The 21,029-nt window shown below is 40.0% G+C and overlaps 1 protein-coding gene across 1 annotated transcript in view; it reads left to right on the forward strand.

The window, feature by feature from the left end:
* itga11a (integrin, alpha 11a) overlaps nucleotides 1-16,722 on the forward strand; it is a 37,022-nt gene extending 20,300 nt beyond the window's left edge. Inside the window, exons 13-29 of the mRNA XM_041035165.1 lie at nucleotides 1,491-1,694; nucleotides 2,289-2,419; nucleotides 2,686-2,852; nucleotides 4,694-4,833; nucleotides 5,313-5,423; nucleotides 5,517-5,602; nucleotides 5,760-5,970; nucleotides 6,074-6,172; nucleotides 10,481-10,557; nucleotides 10,769-10,852; nucleotides 11,133-11,223; nucleotides 11,323-11,436; nucleotides 12,664-12,747; nucleotides 12,853-12,963; nucleotides 13,163-13,258; nucleotides 14,398-14,511; nucleotides 15,410-16,722. Of these exons, the coding sequence (XP_040891099.1) occupies nucleotides 1,491-1,694; nucleotides 2,289-2,419; nucleotides 2,686-2,852; nucleotides 4,694-4,833; nucleotides 5,313-5,423; nucleotides 5,517-5,602; nucleotides 5,760-5,970; nucleotides 6,074-6,172; nucleotides 10,481-10,557; nucleotides 10,769-10,852; nucleotides 11,133-11,223; nucleotides 11,323-11,436; nucleotides 12,664-12,747; nucleotides 12,853-12,963; nucleotides 13,163-13,258; nucleotides 14,398-14,511; nucleotides 15,410-15,487 (1,998 nt within the window). The 3' untranslated portion in view covers nucleotides 15,488-16,722. The remainder of the gene's footprint in view (nucleotides 1-1,490; nucleotides 1,695-2,288; nucleotides 2,420-2,685; nucleotides 2,853-4,693; nucleotides 4,834-5,312; nucleotides 5,424-5,516; nucleotides 5,603-5,759; nucleotides 5,971-6,073; nucleotides 6,173-10,480; nucleotides 10,558-10,768; nucleotides 10,853-11,132; nucleotides 11,224-11,322; nucleotides 11,437-12,663; nucleotides 12,748-12,852; nucleotides 12,964-13,162; nucleotides 13,259-14,397; nucleotides 14,512-15,409) is intronic.
* Nucleotides 16,723-21,029: the final 4,307 nt, after the last annotated feature.

The raw sequence follows: 21,029 nt of genomic DNA on the forward strand, positions 1-21,029 counted from the left end.
CACACCCCACCCCCCCTGTCACACATGCACACATCAGGTAGCAGAGAAGTCAAAGCTACCTTCCTTAATCAACTCCCTTCCCATTTGTTCAACTGAAAATACAAGTGATCTCATGTTTCGTCTGTCGGCCCTAAATTATATTATGAACTGGGACGCCAAGTGGAGCAATGATATGCATGACTACTGATGGACTGAAGTATTTGGCTCCATTTTGTCAGAAAGCTTTTTTTTCAGAAAAAAAAAATCCAGCCGGTAGTTCCTTTCAAAGACGTGGAAATTTTCCTGACTTAACACTCGCTAAGAATAGAACTTCAAATAAATGAACTAAAGCTATATGGCATTCTTTAATCCTTTTATGACCTGAAGGTAAAATTCCTCACTTTTTTTGTTGCCAGATGTTTAAGTTATTTGAGTTCAAAAAGGCAGAATTATGTGGAAAACACAGAAGTTGATCCAACTTTTATCTTCTGTTTGATTAGAATAAAGATAAAACAAAAATTCTTGTTTGTTGCTTTTTTTCTGTATAAATCACAGCATGACTGGCTGTCTAAATATGGCTTTGAGATAATGGAAACAACAAACCTAGCGGGATGGAGAGCAGAGAGGACAACAATCTCTCCTTTGGTATCATAAGATGACTAAATAAATGAGTGGCAGATCATTTAAAGAACAGATCAGTTGACTGGAAAACTGAGCTGTGCCAGAAGGCAGGGGTCCCCCCACCAGAGACATGATACACAGTAGTAACAGATAGTATGTGTGTGTATTCTTCTGTTTAAAATAAAGCTTTTGTCCTTCACAGCTTGTATTTGTGTGTGCATTCACGTTACGTCAACAACATGTGCATGGTGTAACTGTAGGCTTTCTGTATATTGTCCATGCATGTGCGTGTCACGTTTTGTTTGTGTCAGTATCAGTGTCAGTTTGTGTGTTGAGTGCGATTTTCCAGGCAATCTGTTTCTCTTTAGCATTAACCCCTTAACGCATAATTCAATCTTTTTGACAGAAGATGCTGGGAGTTATCTGTAGTTAGTAATATTGATGCGCTCAAGCAGTGAGTTCCATTCTCATATGTGGACATAGTGATTTCTGATAGGAGAATTAAACTTTGGAAATGCATCCGTTTTTTGTTTTTTTTTTAAATCTTGTGTTGTGGCTTAAAAATGTTGTTGTTCACTGACCCTGTTTGTTGCAGTTCATTTTCTGGGATGAGCAGCCAGATCTCCTGATCTGGAACTTCCCCCTAAAGCTAATGTCTGTTTATCAACATCAACACCAGAGTATATAGTAACAACTTCTTGTGTCTAAATCCAAACTATCCCTTAAGGGACAGTTGCTTTCAGATATTTATAAAATGATATCCAAAGGGAAAACAGCTACATTCAAAAACATTCATAAGCATGATTTAAGATATGCCTTATAACAAATTATGAGTTCATGAATATGATGACACAAGGTTTAGTGTAATTATGTTTCCCTTCATCCCTCAGAATCGTTTTATCCTTGAAGGGGCGTTGGAAATCCATAACGGTGGCCAGAACGCTCGCTTTGGCTCATCACTGGCTCCGGTCCCTGATCTGAACGGGGATGGCTTCAACGACTTGGTGGTGGGAGCCCCGCTGGAAGACGACCACAAAGGAGCCATTTATGTTTTCTTTTGCCAGCACAACAGAATACTGCGCAAATACAAACAGGTAGGAGGTGTGCAGACAGTGCAGTTAAAAGATGTTTTGACTATAATCATTTTACCGGTGGCCACTTTCCAAAGCACACTGTAGGCTATTCGTTTGAGGACTGGGTGAACAGGAGCTGATATGTACTGAGTTGTTGATGAAGCAATGAGGGGCAGGTGATGTTCAGGCAGGTGATGTTCAGGCAGGTGTGGGGATCAGGTGACTGTAGGTGACAGGAACACACTGAGCACAGCTGCTGGACAGGTGGACAACAACAGTCTCTGCACTGACAGGAAAGATTACTGACTGTCAGTCAAGAGGAACAGACAGCAAATTAAGTTAATCGGATGCAGCCTGTGCGGCAATTACACTACCACCAAGAAAATAGCAATGTAGTTTAAGAGGTACTGAAATACTTTCAGAATGATGGAGGAATTTTTATTATTCTTGACTAATTCATTTGAAATGTGTAATGTCTGTTTGCTATTATGGCTTCAAATAATTTGCATGCTGTATTTCCTGAAAACTTGAACTGCACAGTTTAATTGCACATACAGCTGCTCAGCTGTGGTCGTTGTCATTATGATTTTTTTTTTCCCTCTGCCTGTTTCTCAGCGGATAGCAGCGGCAGATTTGGCTCCTGGCCTGCAGTACTTCGGCCGCAGCATCCATGGCACAATGGACATGAACGATGACGGTTTAGTGGACCTGGCAGTGGGTTCCCTTGGTGCAGCTGTTCTCCTTTGGTTAGTATTTCACCCAGAAAATAATACTGTTACCAAAAGTTGTTGTTGCGGTTATTTCTGAAAAAAGTATAAGGTGGGCTCAGTTCTATTAATAGATGTAATCACTTATTTTAAAGACATCCTCTCTCATCCCTTATGTGATTAGCTCACTGCTAAATTTTAATGCAAGAATCGATCAAGAAAGAAAGAATCATACTTTTAGAAATATTGTTGAGTCTCAGTGGTCATGGGTTTGCTTCATCTGTGACATCTCTACGCCCTCACAGGTCACAGAGTGTCATCCGGATATATGCCACTGTCAGGTTTGAGCCCAGTAAGATCAACATCTTTGTGAAGGACTGTCAGAGAGGTGGCAAAGATGTGACCTGTATGTCTGCCATTGTATGTTTCAACATCACTGCCAGGACAGCCATTCTTCCCACACAGGAAATTGGTAAGCCAGCAAAAATAATCCACCGCTGTAGAAGCACAGTAAAGTTTCCTAGTTCCTTCCCTTGTCCCTGCCTGATCTTCAGCGTCTTCCCACAGTTATCAAAAGCCTAGTTAATTTTATTTATTGTACAGCCTGTCAAATCTCTAGTCTTGTTGAAAGAGCATGTAGACCACTTAAACATATTTAGTTTCTGCGATAAGAAAGATGTGACAGTGCTGTATTGTCAAACCTGGAAGCTGTCAAACCTTCAACAGACCGTTTTTGTTTTTTGGGGGTTTTTTTTTTTTTTTGGTTGTTGTTTTTTTTTTACCAATATGCTCAAGCAGAAAAATGTATGTTTTGGATCTGTAGTTGCAATATAGTTCAGCTGTTGTTTGGACATTGGTACGTGACAGGATGAAACATGGCTGGTTTCAAGTGAGAAAGGGGTAATCGGCCCTCTGAATGTATATCCTTCATGTCCTGGATCCAACAGACTTTTTACCATGTGGCTTCCCATAAAAACTGTGATGGCTCCTTCCATTCAGAGTGGCGCCAAAGCAAAATGTGTCTTTACTAGCATCAAGAGGTTCTGATCTCACTGCTGTTTCTCTGCCAAAGCTAATGCTACTGCCTCCAGAGGTGGTACATCTGAACCACACGGGTGGTGTCAAATGTTCCTTTTACTGTGGGAATGCTGGTTGGAATGCATCTACAAGTTTATCTCTTTTTCATTTTATTCGGCTTAAAACCGAGAGGTGTTTCTCATTGTTTGGTTGACAGCACATGGACAGTTCAGTCCTGCAGATGTGTAGCCCACCTGCAAATAAATGCGAGGTTTCTCTGCTCACAATTTGTTTTAAGAGATATCATGGCACGGTCTGGTTTCACGGTGTTTCAGGAGGAGGAGGTAGAAGTGCAGGGGGAGCGTGTTCTGAGTTAACCTCTTGACCCTTCCACATCTTTATCAAATCCATCAGATGTGCCAAAACAGCGCAGAGGAAGAGCAGAGGGAGTTATCTTGTCTTCCATGGTTGCATATAGTGGAACATGTTTCTTTCATTTTCATCTTATTGTCGTGTCTGTGTAGTAATGCGCGGCAGATGTGCTGGTGTTTGTGAGTTCGCAGTGGTCTGTTGCATAAAATGGAACTTTTTTTTCTGTCTCAGTCAAATTAATCTTTATATGCAAATATCTCTTTACAATATTTGAGAGTGGTGTTTAAACAAAAACAACTACTTTTCAGATATCCCTTGTAGTGATTTGACTGATGATAGGTGCTGCTGTGTAGCCCTGTAGTTCTTAAAAATGGAAAAATCAGACTCAGAGTGTTTCTCATCAAAAAAAGGAAAAATGTTTTATATTTGTTGATAATAACAATTATGATGTGGTGAAAAACGAAGAATGACTTCCAATTTTGAATCCTGACCAGATCTTTTTTGTGCAAGACAATAAGATTTCTCCAGCTCTCTAATTCTCTACTTGACTTCCAACACAATACATGCACAAGTTCAACCTTTTTTTTTTTTTTTCATGTCATGAACACAAGATGCAATAAATGGAAAGCCTTTAAAACAATGTGGCTTGGAAATGACCCAGTACTGAAGCCAGAGGGTTTGGATTCTTGTACATGTTGGTCACACATTCATCATATGTATGAGTCAAGCTAATATTGCTCTGCACTGCTACAGTGATGTCATTTACCATAGACGCTGTCGCTGCCATTTGTCAATTAATCTGCACTAACCTCAGTAAGAACAGAGGCCCATCTATCTTAGGAACACTTAAACACAAATAGAATAGGCTTTTTCACAGTTTCACATACAGTGTGTAATCTATTAACTCGTCCTATGACCCCCTAGGGATCAAATATAATGTCTCCATTGCGGAGAGACGTTTCAATCCCCGGGCCATACTGGACAACCCAAACAGGCTGCAGCCTCAAAACCTGACCCTCCTGCCTGGAGAGGAGACCTGCGAACACATCTACTTCCATGTCATGGTGAGGCCCGTGATGGGAGCAACCAGTGTTTCCAAAGACATTAGTAACTTTCAACAAGAGAACTGGCTTGAAATTATATTGGTTTACTTAATTTTGCTAATGTTAATGTTTACTTGTAAATTAATTACACATCCCAAGACTTATGTACCCCAGGTGGGATGGCTGAAAGGATTCTGTGAAAACTTATCATGTATCATGTGAAGGTTAAACATGCTCAGTATTCAGACGCACCTTCTTTCTACCCAGCTACCTTGGTCTTCAAATATCATTATTAATTTGGTCCAAGACACTGGTCAAAGACATTTCACACTCTACTCGCTGTATGTTAAAGTGAGATCACAATCATGTCTTTTTCAGCATTTCCTCCTCTTGTACATCTGTGTAATCCGAGAAAGAAAAAAACAGCTGAGTGCCATAGATAAAGTGCAATGATAGAGTAAATCCACAGGATAATCTTTAAACTTAATGTTTTTTATTAGGAGACCACAGACTATGCAAGGCCCATTGTGTTTTCTGTACAAGTGGGACTACAAGATCCAGACCATGGACCAGTTCTAGATGAAAGCTGGCCTACCGTTGTGAGGACTGAGGTGAGAGACAATCTGGACAGCTTGTCCTCAATGAAAAGGAAGGGAAAGGATTAGTCGTTTCTTTGGCTCACAAACGCTTATTTCTTTGACCAGCTGCCCTTCTGGAATGGTTGTGACGAGGACGACCGTTGCATACCGGACCTCGCGCTGCAGAGTATGACCGACCTGATGACTCGAAAGTAGGCACACACATTCATCGCAGCACACAGCACACTCATGAGAAAACACAGTCATACTGTATTTACACACCTAAGTCAAAAAAATAGACTCAATCCTTTGCTGCTCTTTTACTTGTGATTTCACTCTGCTTTCTCCTCCTCCCTACCTGCCTCCCAGTCAGTTCTGCGTGCAGCCTGTTCAGTCTCGTGGTGCTTTCTGCCGCCATTTAAGCGAACAAGGGACGGAGGGATCTCTGCGTGTGATAGAGGGGAACAGGAGGAGGATGGTGGTGGATGTCCGACTGGAGAACAAAGGAGAGAACGCCTACAATGCTCGCCTGAATATCACCTACACACACAATCTACGCTTCTCTAGCCTCATAGTCAAGGTACCTTTTCATCACCAAAACACTTTCATGTGGTCCATGAGATCCAGAAGGTTCCATGAGATACGTGCTGCGCTAACCTAAACTGTTCTTATTTTTGATCCAGGACAACTCTGACATCAAGATTGAGTGTTACACCGAGGACAAACTGAGGAATGAGAAGATCTGCAATGTCAGTGCTCCGTTCATGAGGGCCAAATCTCTGGTGAGATAACTACACTCTCAGTCACTCTGATGATGATATATTTCATTATACAAAAAGTCACTCAAACACTTGCATGTTTTAACATGTCTAAAATTTTGACTTTCGTCAAGGAGTTGTGACTTTGCTCGTCTGTGATTAGATAATTAACTAAGGAAACAGATTAACTCATTAAATGTACACTTCACTGCTGTTTTTATCTGAGAACAAATCAAAATAGAAAGATTGGTAGTTTTGAAGGTTTTGCTGTGGTTCCTGAGTAATTTCCTATATTAAATTTGACATTTTGTTTCTGGTTTTTTTTATGTCCAAATAGGCCATGTGTTTTAGATGAGAATCATCATTTCTTTATTAAATGTGACTAAGTGGAAAGCAGATGTAAAAGCTGATCTTTCCAACCTTTAAAAAATCATTCATATTGGACTTTTCATACTGAATTTCCCAAATAAGATCAAAATCAGTTGAATTGCTTTCACTTCTGACTAAAATAAAAATCTGGATACATGTCCACAGCCCTGTCAGACCAATCTTGCAGCTCGCATTGTGTCGCTACCCAGGGGATGAAAAAACATTGACGTGAACAGTATTGGACCACAGGGGCCCAAAACACATGCCTCAGGCTTTAGATGACCATGACAGACCACACTGGTTAATGTAAGAACCACAAGCCATCCATACAAGAGCAAGGTCTAGTTCTGATTTGTGAGATCCCTTCCTTCTATAGCAACATCAAAGTCTCCAGTGTTGACACTAAAACATGTCCTTCTGTATTTAACTTTCTGACTGTGATGAATGTGAATAGGAAGCAACTGTAATAACACAATTAATCTGGCATTTCTTCTTATTATATCAGTATAAAAAAGCTTTCAGTGGTTTATCAAGACAAAACAACACACTGAAAGTTAAGATCAACATTTTTTATGTTAATTTATATGTTTCATCTGTGACTTAACATCATTTACAGTTCTGCCAGTAGAAGATGGCTCTGACAAAGCAGAATTATGATGTTGAAATTTGATCCTTTGTGTTGTTTCCCAGACTTATCACATGCTCTCAAACCTGATTACGTTAAAGTTCAAGTTACTAAACTACACTAGTATAGTCAATGAGAGATTTTATTTACAAATATTTTTAATATATTTTTGGTATTGCTGTATTTTATGGGTTCAGTATTTTCAAGCTAATTTCCTGGAAACTTTACTCACAATCTCTGAAAAATAAACCCCAATAGATCCACATCTAACTTCACTGCACCGGGTAAGATCTCTCAAAAAAAAAAAAAGAGGAAAAAATAGAAATTGAAGTAAAAATGCATGTTGAACAGAGTGATTAAGTAATGAATTTAAAAGAGAAGAGAGCTTGATCATTGTCAGGGATTTCATGTGATCCACAAAGGGCTTCCAGATTGTGTAAAAGGTTTTTAGAGAGCCCTTGGTAGCTCTTGTTTTCTCCAGCTTGATACAGTTAAGAGCCTCCTTAATCCAGTATCCAAATTTAGGGGTTGAAACACGCTACCATTTCAGAATAATAAGGCACCTAACCAGGAAAATAGTAGAAGCCAGACCTTTTGCTGTGAGCAGAAAGAGTAAATAAGAGATTTTAAATATTGATAAAGCACTAGTTTTTAAGTGCTGCACATTTTTTGGAGTGCCATGTTTCCAAACTGGGAATGCATTTACTGTTTTATAACAATAAGGTCTTACTTCACTTATTTTTTTTGGGGGATCTTTCAACTATACTCAACAGCCTTCTTCAGCAAATGAAACTTGCTCGGGGTCACAACTTCAGTCACATGAGATTTGACCATAAACTACATACGATCCCTTATAATGTTATAATGTGCCCAAAGTTCTTGAGTTACTCAGGTCACATCTTTGATGATGACAACTTTGAAGTTATATTTTATGTGTTCCCAAGTTCAAGAATGTACCTCCATGCTGTAGATTTTTGATCTGATTACCATTTTGTAAGAGAGAGGACACACACTCTCTGGCAGGGAAACATGTTGTTGCAGCTGAAAACCTACGGTGTGAAGTTTGGAGAATTTCTGGGCCACAGGCCATAACATATGTGAGTCCTGTTTCCATCACTCACACAGTTGTCTGAAGGTGACTTTGCATGTTTTGAGAGCATTTTCTCAAAGGCTAAAGTAACTGTCTCTTGTACATAAAAACCAGTCAAGCAACACCTTCTCCCTCTGTTCTCTATAAAAATTCAAACGAGCTTCTCATTTGGTTGTTGTTGGTTACATCATAAACAAAGCACATCTTAGCAACAGAAGAAACTTTGTCCTTAGCCATTAAGAAATTTTCCTCTCTTAGCCTGGTGCACCAGGTGAGACTGAGTGAAAGATACTGAGATGTATTTTTTCTCTCATCTGTTACTGATTCTCATGCAAAATTCTGCCGCTTCCAAGCCTTTCCACAGACTTGTAATGTCACTGATATTTATGAGACTCTCCAGCTTTCCAGTGTATTTTACAGCAAAGCATCAAGTTTTATTTTTTAGAGGGTGACGTTTGAATTAACCTCGCTAGGGATGACACTGATCGTACATCACACCACGCAATTAAAAGCTTTTAAAGAGCGAGCAGATTATACCTAAGCAGTCTTTTTCATTGACGTCTGAACAATAGTCTTCCGTCCTTTCTACACTGATACAAAATCTGCTGACAAATACTGTAGGAATGGAGTAATGAAGGTGATTGTAAGAGTTCGTGAAATGTCCCGACCACGTCATTAGCACAAACAATAGTCATCTCCTTGGCAACGGAAATATCACCACATTTCTCTGTAACGCTCCCCAACAACCGAACCAAGAGGACTCCAGTCACTCTCTAAAACTCCCTGAATGATTCATACCCACTCATTGAGCCTGAACAGCATCCAGAGCCACAAGGCTGATCTGCTCTGGTCGAGGTCCTTTTAAAAATGTGGCACAGAGTTAAACAAGGCTGATTGTACATCAGTGCCACTGCCAAACCAGCCCGAACCACAGTTTAACTGAAGGAAAATAGGAACTTTAGGGCAAGCTTTTTAAAATAGCCAGTTATCACTCATGTTTTGACTTTTCTGGTTGCTTCTGACCAGTGTAAAACTAGCACGTATTGTAAACTTTACTACTGCTGCAGCAAAGTGAGGTTTTTCTTGACCGTTTACACTAGTTATTGCAATTAATTGTTTGTTGACTGTCAGTGAATGTGGGAGGGATGTGGGCAGACTACATCAGCTCAGAGGAGGAAGGGGAGCTTCATGCTCTGCCTGAATTTCCATGTTCAGCTATGTTGGCGCACAAAAATCCTCTAGCCACAGACAATCATGTCTTCCAAACCCATACCACTTGCATGCATGTGTGTCTATGCATTCTTATGGGTGTGTGTGTGTGTGTGTGTGTGTGTGTGTGTGTGTGTGTGTGTGTGTGTGTGTGTGTGTGTTTTCTTCTGACTTTCTTCTAAATGACCATCACATAGATTCATGCAGTCATTTTGAAAAACAGCCAGGACAAAAAGATGAACATTTCTTCTCTAGAAGATTCATGACAGTGAAGAGGAGGCTGAATTTTCCATAAAAACCATAAGAGTAAAAGAAAATAGGTCATTATATCTGTATGTACAGTATGTACTATATCTGTGGTCTGTCAAGGATTAGTCAGTCTATATGGAGGAGGGAAGCTACAGTAAACCTTGTTATGCATTCCTCTCCGGTCAGATGGAATCTGTCAGGATTTCATTATGGCATAAAGGATTGTAAACAATGCTCAGCCTGGCTCTGCTCCGCTCGGTCTGCTTTCTGCTGCCAATCAACCCTCCTCTCGTCTCCTCTCCAGATTTAAGGGTCTCCCTCTGTTTTTGTTTAGGATTCCTCCATCATTTTCCATTTTCTCGCACACCCGTTGTCTCCTCTGTTTTTGTCTGTCCCCTTTCTCCCCTTTCCTACCTCTCAGCTTGTATTTTGCCCCGAATCCGACTCTTCGCCGGTCGTTGTATGTGTGTGTGTAGTCATGTTGATTTGTATTTATGGCATTGTCCACAACTAAGGGGAAATTCCCTGGCTCTCTTTAAGCAGCACCAACTGTGCAGCCGGCTGCCTGGGGTCAAAGCCTGGGACTTACAGCAGGTTATTGCAGGCTTTACTGCATAATCCACAATGCATGGCCTTTACTGCTGGGGAGGGTATATACAATACAGTAGCATATGCACTGAAAAGAAACTCTGATCTGTGCTTTTAGTGTTTTAAAACACTAAAGGAAATGTGATTTGATGCAATAAATGAGTGATTTATTCTTCTAAACCTTATTTTCTCCTCTGTGTAGGTGTCATTTCGTCTGGAGTTTGAGTTCAGTCGTACTGTCTTCCTAGAGCACGTCAGGGTTATCCTGGAAGCCAGCAGGTGTGAACAGAAATTTAAACACTGTATTTTAAAATGTTTGACAACTGAATGCATTTCCTATTCGCATGGAGCGAGGCCTGTCCTTAACTTACTGACATCCAAACAATGACAACTGAGAACTGAGAACAAGGATAAATAATTCAACTGGAGTGTCGTGCTGCAACATCATTGCTCACGTTGTTTGAATATTTTTGTCTCCTTCTCTGAACAGTGATGGCGAGGAAATGAGCACAGCTGATAATTTCAAAGATATCTATTACTCACTGAAATATGAGGCAGACCTTCTCTTCACCAGGTTTGTCAGTTTCTCGGGTCCTTACCAAACACTGCATGCTGCTGAAGCTCCTGTGGGGATTTTGGACGCAGTGAACTTGGAAGTTAGAAAGTGAATTTGATGGCATCTGGAAAATATTGAATAATGTAAATGTGGGAAAATAACTTGCAGATACTGGAGCTGGAACGGGGCCTTTGTTATCATGTATTCAACTTCACATCATATGCTTTAAATCCTGGATATCATGGAAAATATTGCTTCTCACTTATTGCTTGTTCATGTTTATTCCTCACTTCAAAAGGGATTCAAATCCGACTCGGTATGAGATCAAATCAGACCTGTCACTGGAGGAGCCTGGAGTTATCGGTCCTCCTGTCAACTTCACTTTCCAGGTAAGAGCCCAAGAGCCTCATCACCATGACCGTAATGTACAGTGCAGGAAAACACTGCTTGGGAATAGTTTACACAGTTTTCTCTTTGTTGCCTCTCAGATCCAGAACCTTGGCTACTTTCCAGTAAGAGATCTACAGCTGAACATTGAGATCCCAGAAATGACGAAGAATGGGAACCAGCTCCTGCAGATATCTGACTTCCATATTGACCAGGTGAATTAATGTGGGGCTTCAGAGTTCGTGTCAGTGATTTAAAGTGAGAATATCTAACTTTTGAAAGCACATTGCTTTTACAAACCCCTGCTCACTTCAGTATTCACTCAGGGCCTTTTGCTGCTCCAGCCCTTTGTGGTTTGGACAGTAGCTTTTCCTTGTTTTACCTTTAAATGAGATTCTTTTCCAACTGCCCAAGGTCAAGAATGAACTGTCAAGCTTACTGACTGTTCTAAATCTTTGTGCCTCAAACCAAAAGTTATGATCCATGTAGAAGTCATGGAAATAAAGTATCAGCATTGTTCTTATACTGCGGTGTACAGCTAGCCTTTATTTTATGATAAGGCAAATATAAAGTCAGAATGTTATTTCATGTTGACTTTGACACCTGGGAAAGCAAGATAGAGGTAAGATTTATAGATTGTTTTTTGTCTTTACATATGGAATGTATGTACATTGGCTGGGGTTGGTGGCAATAACAATATATAAAGATGGACAACACGTCTCCACTTCGTCCCACCGTGCAAAAAATAAAGCCACAGTATCTCATCTGTGGGCTCTGCCATTTTGGGCTGGTGACATCATTTGGGGTCCCACCCGTACACCCACTGACTCAGTTGTCTATCACAGGTGACATCATAAAGACTTTTTATAGCATCAGATAACTAAATAAAACCAAACTTATCAGAAAAACGAACATGTGAACATACATCAGTGTGATAAGAACTATCTAAAACCCATCTGCTACCATGGAGGGGGGTGGGGTTTATGACCCATGATGTAGCCGGCCGCCAGGGCGTGATCGAGATGCTTATGTTAACTTCCACACAGTGGGGAAATATTATACAGCTGATATGATAGTCATTACAGGCTATCATAGGTTTACACTTACATACGTGTAACCCCACAGTTTGGTAGTAGTAGTATTAGTATTTCTATGAAATGCTGGAAGTAATGTTCAGTTTCCACTGTAGGTAGTAAGGTTGTCAGTAGGACATGCCAACATTTGCAGTTTATGATGGAGCAGACAACACGCTGTCCATTGCTTGCACTGTTGCTCTAGTGTTTTTGGTTTTAAAGGGGAAAAAAAACAGAATAAAAAAACCCTCCGACCTTGTTATAAACAGAGTCACGCTTTTACTGCAGCACCATTCACACTACTTCAAAATGTGGGAAAATCCCATTCTAATTAAACTGAGCTGTGATTTTTACTCTTATGTCACACAGAGAGATGGTACGCACTGTTTACCACCTCAGCATGTGGCAGAGAGCAGGGCATCACCAGAGGACCTTTCACGCTTCTCACGCTTGGTAAAGTGCAAACCAGCCAAATTCATTCCCGAATAAGAGTTTTATTTCCAACTTTGTCTTTGGTAACCTTTTTCTTTGAGGCTAATGCCTGGTCTCTGCACACAGAACCGATCCAACACCCTAACTCTGCCAATCCAATGCACTGTCAACGTGGCCTCTCACAGAGACATTGGGGTTAGAATCACAGGAGTACTACGAATAGATACCTTACACGCAGTGAGTATGGAGCTCAAAACGCGCATCAATAGTTGATTGATGATTGCCCCGGCTTATAAACAAACATACACATGCATGCAATTTCTCCATTCATCTTACTGTTATTCTGCTTTGATTCTGTGGCGATGACAGCTTTGTAGTCTTTCAGCTGTGTAATGTGTTTGTGAACACTGGCTGCATGTTTTGATTTCCTCTCCAGCTGAAGTTTAAAATCCTGGAACTGGTAACCAGTGCATCAGTGGAACTCCCCTCCTCCAGCCCCATGTTTTTACATGAAGAGAGGCCTGTCAGACATGTGAGTCAACAACAACAAAAGCTGTAAACTGCCTCTTCCCTGAGTTTGACCAGACTCAAAACTGAGTTTATAGAAGCATCATAATTTAATCAGATTTATCCCCTCTGTGATTTTCATACTATCCATGTGTGAATACAGTGTTTTGTGCTCAAACAGATCAGCCTTCAAAACACGTGTGAATGAACTGAAAGTATTAAAATAGTATAAAGTATGTAATGGTACAATTTACGTAAGACTAAACAAGAGCATGTTTTGCTGCCGGGACCACTTTCTAAAAAAAACCATCAGTGGGTTCTGCTACAGTTGAGCATGGCGCTCCACAGCTGAGGCAGTGTAGAATCAGACAGTAAAGGTTGGTATTGGAGCACACGTGCTGTGTGGTGCTCAGGGACCGAAAGGACCAGCGGCACAACATGTAAAAGTCTGGACCTGTACGGTAATCTTTGCTGCCATCTATTGGCTAGTACAAACACTTGACTTTTGGCTTGGCTTTTGTGAGCAAACACTGATTTCATTTAACTGGCCTAAGTTCTACATGAGTTATCTGTGTAAAAAAAAAAAAAAAGGTGGGGGGAATAGAATTTGTGGTGAAACTGATTATAATCTGTGCTGCAAATAGTGAGTCTTCCTTTAAATATACAGTATATGTAGAAAGAAAGAAAGAAACTACGTTTTAAATGTCTACGGTTAAATGTCTTTCCAACCTATTTCTGAAAAATAGGCACTGTTTTATTCCACATAAATCTCACTTAGAGTTACAATAAAAATTATAATGTTTAAATAACTACTCCATGTTGGGCCTGTTACTGTCCATGTGCTGAATATAACTACAGTAACAAATGTGTGGATGCAGAAACCACTATAATCCTCATCATCATCATCTCTGGGTACAGTGCATTATTACTGCCTGTGAATGTCACAGCTGTGCCATCTTCAGTGTTTGTACTCATTACAGGCTATCATAGGTTTAAACATAAATACTTGAGTCATAATTATATATATTACTGAATGTGCATTGTGTTTTCATTTTTGTGCAAGATGGCCAAACATATTTATAACACTATATAATAGCTGTGTTGTTCAGTTTGTATCTGAAAAAGAAATGAGGTTTTAACCCATCATCCCATTTTGTCTGACAGATAATACTGGAGATCAGGAAGGAGGGAGATTACAGAATCCCCACCTGGATTATCATTGGCAGCACGCTGGGAGGACTCCTATTGTTAGCCCTGCTCAGTCTCGCTCTATGGAAGGTAAATCATCCTATCATGCACATTAGTTATTAGCCATTAGGAAAAAAAGCTGTTGAAGGATTAGATGTATTATATTAAGACCTACAGTGTATCCCTGCTGAGACTGCAAAATACAGTGTTTATCTAGAGTCAATAGTAGCATATTGTTCTTTTACCAAACTCATTTTGATCTTATACACTCTTAGAGGTTATCTTAGGTCTTCATAGGCCCTACATAATCCTGTGGGGTCTTTTCTGCTAGAAGACTGCTAGAACACGGATACCCCCGAATTACATTGTAAAACTGTACCTGCTGATGGATAACTTAAATAAAAAGGAGACTGGCCACTTCATTGTACAAGAGAAGAAAGAAGTGAAACAGTTAAGCTTCAGCACTTTTCTTCATGTGATGTTCCTTGTAATAAGTTGCCTGAAAAATCTCTGATGTTTCCTCTGGTGCCACCATCAGGCTGATATTATCGTTTAACTTCATTGGTCTTGCCCACTTTTTCCTGTCTCAGAGCTTTTTGTATAAAAACATTTGTAAAAATTAAGTACCATAAGGTACATACAATTAACTGATTTTTTTTTTCAGTACAACATTGTTATTTTGTGAAATGTTTCAATGATTATTAGATAGATTACCATTAGATTTCTGGCGGCAGATAATAAATATTTTTATCATTGATTAATCTACCAGTTATAAAATAGAAAATAGAAAGAATGTGGAAAAAAGCAGTGTTATAAATAAACTGATAATTATAGAAGACCAAGAAAAGAATCGAAATAGTTGCCTGGTACCTGGTAAACATTTGCATATTAGCAATGTCTTGATGGTTCCATGTGTGCAGCAGCAGTAGCTAAATACATTTCCACTGTATTGGGCACTGAAGCTGTGTTTGACTGCTTTCCCACCCAGCTCGGCTTCTTCCGGAGGCAGAAGCGGAGGGACGAGGACGAGCGGGAGGCCAACGGGAAAGTGGCTGAAGAACGGTAACGCAGGCTGAGGGCCCCCAGCAGACGCCTTTTCCACAGGGGACCCGACACTCAGGGACCAACCCACATCCCCCTGCTCCCCAGCACCACAGTGGCACCGCATAGACAGCTCCCCATGATCGCTGAAGCAAGGCTTTTTCAGTGCACTGGATCTGTCCCACGCCACAACCCCTGACCCCCAAGAGTCAGCACTGTCACACTCACTTAGCATTCCTGCACTGTTACGACATCAGGGCCTTCTTTGTCTATGTATTCCACTGCCCTCGGTGTCGTCCCTTAAACAATCTTGGGGCTCTCGTTTTCTTGGCTTCGGGCTGGAGCTCTGGTGCTTTTTCTGGCCGTTTGAAATGAAGAATAGAGCGAGGTTTGATCAACACGTTCCAAGAATTTCAGGCCACAATTTGCCCTCGAGGCAAATTTCAGCCAATCACTCTTTTGTCTCTTCCTGATGTGTATTTATTTAACTCTTATGGTAAAGTTTGAAAGACATGAAGAACCTCAAGGGTGACTTGCCACCCAAAAGCTACCGCAAATGTAAAGTTGCTATACTGTATATTGAATTCGATGTTTGAAAGGTTTTATCTGCAACCTGTTCAGTTGACTTGCATAATAATTTATGAAGAAACAAAACTGAACTAACGTCACCAGAGTACAAAGAAGATTCATGATGTTTAATTTTCAGAGACTTTCTTCTATCTTTTGCTGCAGAGAAAAAAATCTTCTAAATATGTATCCTCTCTCAAGAGTTCACTCCTTTCTTTAAATATTTTCATCCTGGAAAACACGCAGGATGTTCCTTAAACATTTGATGCACTTTTACTTTGTACAAAATTAACTTGAATTTTGTAAATAGTCAAGTAGCTTTTTATACTCTTTCAGTATTATAATGGTTTTCAGTACTTTCCCATAGGTTCATGGCATTACTTTGTAACTTAAGCTACAAGGCAAATTAAACAAGTCGGCTTTGTGTTACTGAACCTGTCACACTATGAGACGGCTGCATGTCTCTTAACATGCACTGCATCAGAGCACAGGGTGTGCATAAAATACTGCTGGCAAAATTTTCAGGATTTGAACAAAGTAATTCTTAAATAGAATTGTAACTAAGTGATAATCAGATGCCATAAAAAAAGGAGTCCAGTGAATGCACATTGCTTACAGTAGGTCAGCACCCTCCTCATGCTGCCAATGAATGTCAGTTTGTTCTGTTTTGATGAGGTGTGAAGAGCTGTAACACGCGAACAAATAAAACATTGTATATGTCTATGAATGTCTTTTCAGTTAATATCAGATGAGTTTCAACGGCAAAAAGGAGGAAAAAAAGCAGGAGCGGTGCTTATATGTTTTCTGCCAATTGATCGAGCTTATCACAAAGACCGAAAACTGCAGAGCTGCTAGCCTGGGTATATGTCCAAAAAAAAAACGGGCCTTCTAGCTCATTGAGCTCATTGACACTAACATGTCATATTTTGTTTGTTTAAGCTTTACAAAAACAATGTGTACAAACAAAGTGTACAAACAACAATTCACCATGGTCCTGCGTGGTCGCCGGTCAACATTGGAGACTGTTACAGTTACTGTACCAGGCCAAGAATTAGTAGTAAGAGATCCAGGCTAGATGATTCCCTGTTTCCAGTGTTTGTGCTAAGCTATGCTAACCGGCTTCTGGCCATAGCTTGATGTTTAATTAAAAAAATATCAGTCAGTCAATCAGTCCTCTCATCACTGCTGCAAGGTGCAGAGGTTAAACATATTTCTCAAACTGCTGAACCTATTCAGCCTAATGGGGTACTTTGTATTCCAGCCTCATTAAGGTGGGAGACTCACTGGATCCTACATTTCCCACAATGCAGCTTAGTAGCATCTGTTCCTTCAATCATACCTGTGTCGCACAGGTGTCAGAGACCCCATTTCTCCTGTTTGTAACTCCTTTTTCACCAGATTTTAGAGGGCTAAGATCTTGTCTTTTAAGCCAGCACTTTAAATTATTAGGGAGACCTCTCCAATGGACTGTTTCACCCTCTGGAAAAGCGCTGAAGGAGTGTGGGCTGTTTATAAATGGATTTCGGTCCAGACATCCTGCAGCCCTTTCCCAGAGAGTCAAACAGTCCATTGGTGATGTCTCCCTAATACTTGAAAGTGTCCACAACCTGGTAACCCAACATTTGTTGATATTAACACCTTGTAGCTGATTTATAAAGCACTGATAAATGATATCTTAATTGTCACAGGTGCTGATCATGCCACAAGTATTTTATGTGTAAAATCCCCTTTAACGAGAAACTGTTGGAGAATGATTCCTGTGATGGTCTTCATCTACCAGTGAGGGGCAGTGTTTGTCCTCTCAAACTGCAGTCACAGCCATGGAGAAATCATTAGACAGTTTGATTACAGATAATCAAAGTGGATTGCAATTTGTAAGTGGAGTCCTCTCTCTCATCACTGTCCCTATAAATATCTGTTGAACAGCAGTAAACAGCCTTGACTAAGCAGGTGTCTTTGAATGGACTATTAGAACTACAGCCGACTAAAACATTTTTTTATTGAAAAACAAAGGTTTGAGGTGCAAAAATTGATTTCTAATCAATTATTTTTGAAGACTGAGTGTTCCTAACCCTAAAATGTTTACAGCATCAGCACAGAGTGGCTGCATCTCGATTCGAGAAACACAGTGAATGAAACGTAACCAAAGAGTCAGGCTTTTGTATACAGTTTAACTGACAGGTTTGCCACATGGGTCTTGTCCTAATTTTAATCTCAGTGCATTATTTCCAGCAACACAAAGAGTAATTTGCCTCCAAATACAAAAGGTAATTGTGCAGCCATCTGTTGATCAAATCTATTTAAACTCTACAGGTATTGTTCCCGCTGCTGTCCGGTCAATGACATCTGTAAAATCTAATCTAAAGGCAAATGAGAACCATTTAAAGTGGTAGTTAGAGTTGTGCTACATGTTGGACAAAAAAAATCCCATTATAATAACTGAATATGGGCACACACGTGGTGCTGTGATTTAGTCAAACATGCAAACCATCTGCCACTGACAGTGCAACAATGAAAACATATTGATCCCTGAGGGGGAAATTAGACTGCTGCAGCTGCAAATGTAATAAGATTCAGCAAGAAAAAAAAAAAAGGAAAACAGCCACAGAAACAGAATTAAAGAAAAGCAATAAATCCAAGAATACCAGAAGCAACTGGTAACACTTTACAGTACCGGTGCACTAATATGCAACCATTAATACTAATGGTGATTGTCATGAGTTAATGCATGACTCATGAAGGATTGTGCCATGCATTAATGTTTACCAGCTCAGCAACGACAATCTGATTAACAGTCTGAGTCACGCATAACTCAGATGTTTGATGTATATTAATAAGACCTCAAACATAAGTGTAGATGTGAGGCCTGTCAGGCACCATCAAAGCCAATAACCATAACCACATATAGATAGATAGATAGATAAAACCTTTAATAGTCCCACAATGGGGAAATTGCACTAATGGGGAAATTGCACTCAGTAATGAGTTAATAGTCATGTGCCTCACCAAGGAGAATACTGGAATGAAAATACAAAATGCCCTACAGTTAGTGTCTTTAAGTGTACTTTTGTTAAAGGTTATGCAATATGTATGTGTTTGTATGGCATGCGGTATACCGTATGTGCGTACAGTTTAAATATTGGTAAAGTAAGGATTGGTAAAGTAAGGATAATACTGCTGGAGTATAAAAGTCAAATTAATCTGTTGCCAAAGCAATCAGTCTTTCCTGCCATGATAACTGCAGCGTTTACACCTGACAGTACAAGTCAGAAGTAAACCGGGTAAACTGTCAGTACACAGGATATAAGCCTAATACCGCACTGTAAATATTGAGGTTGTGGAGAAATGTTGTCATGGACAAGTTTTAATGACCATATTTTTTCCTAAAATGTAGCCTGATTGTTATTTTAAGAGATCTAATATCAGCCAGGCTACGTACAGTATGTCATCAAATGTCTGATTTGCACATCAGCTGCACAAGTTAAAGCCACAATCTTAGTCTCTCCACCACAACATGTTTACATAGAGATTAACCCTACATAACAACTAAATCTAGGACCTTAATATTCTTGCACTTGCTTAAAGCTTTGTCAACACGTTTGTAAAACAAACTCACATTGCCAGTAATGACTATAATTTTCCACCTGCAAGTCTAACTCTCCCATGTGTGACTGTTTCCATAACCTGTAGCTACTGTAGTAAAAAAAAATGTGACTGAACTTGTAAATCACCAAAATTCAATTTTGAATAAAGGTGGAAATGTAGATTTTGATTTAAATCCACACAGCCCCTTGTATTACTACTAAACTGCTTTATTTGTAAGTCAAGTAAATTGCTGCATGATAAAATACCTGCACTGAGGTATTTCTACTTGAATAATATTCACTATCTGCTGTCTCTCCTGGAAGAGGGATAACTCCTCTGCTGCTCCTCCTGAGGTTTCTTGTTGTTTTTTTCTCATCCAAGTCAAAAGATAGAGGATGTCACATGTGGGACATATTGTGATCACATAGCTCAACAACATGGACTGATCATAGCGCATAGCGATTCCCAGCACTTGTTGCTTTAGGCAAAGGTCTTTGGTTTGGACACTTTGTGACCATCACTGTACACCCTCCCTGCAGCATCATACACAGACCACACAAAACAGAAGCCTCCGGGCAGGAGGAGGCGGGAAGAGTAACAAAGACAGACACTCATTAGCACACAAACCTGGCAACAATCCCAGCTGCCGGCAGCCAGGAGACTCCCTCAGCTCTGGGTTCTCCTGCTTTTTGTTTGCTGAAGCATCTGAGGAGGACCTGCACCACTGTCAAAGGCCAAGCGACAGCTGAAACCTCTGCAGCTATTATTAACCTCCCCCATGGGTCACCTGAGACAACCCGCGTGTTGAGAGCTACTGTTGAATATAAATTCAACATTAACAGCAGAACAGGCTGCACATGATGAAAACGAGTATGGAGTATTTAAACTCTAAGCCCAATGCTGCGGGAATTCATTTAGAATTTATCGGAATCATTATTTGCCTGCATCTGTTGATGTGGCGTCTTCCTGCCATTCATTTTTGCACTGTTCAAGAGTCATACTTGATGGTGCATGCATGGGGCTGCAGAATATCTGGACTAAAATACATGAACCTTCAACAAACTGCTAATTAAAATATGCAATGGTGCAGTAATTTATTAACTTTGTTAGTTTGACTAGCTGTTGAGCTTTGTGCAAAATATTAAAAAGTAGAGAGAAAAATACAGTAAATATGAAATGATTATGGTAAAAGCTGCTTTTATTTCATTTTTAAGTGAAAAAAAATCCTCATTCATTATTTCACTAATAACACGGCTGTGTGTTTCTGTTCACTAATAATGCAGTTAGAAATGTTAGTGTGACATTAATAAAGGGCTTTGGGTTTCTCGATTTCTAATGAGCTATTAGCAAGAGTTAGTCAGTCACCTGCAATTATAAATAAAGAGTTCTACAAAAATCCATCAAGTCTGCAATTG

This window comes from Toxotes jaculatrix, chromosome 1 (assembly GCF_017976425.1).
Source record: "Toxotes jaculatrix isolate fToxJac2 chromosome 1, fToxJac2.pri, whole genome shotgun sequence".
Taxonomy (NCBI): domain Eukaryota; kingdom Metazoa; phylum Chordata; class Actinopteri; family Toxotidae; genus Toxotes; species Toxotes jaculatrix.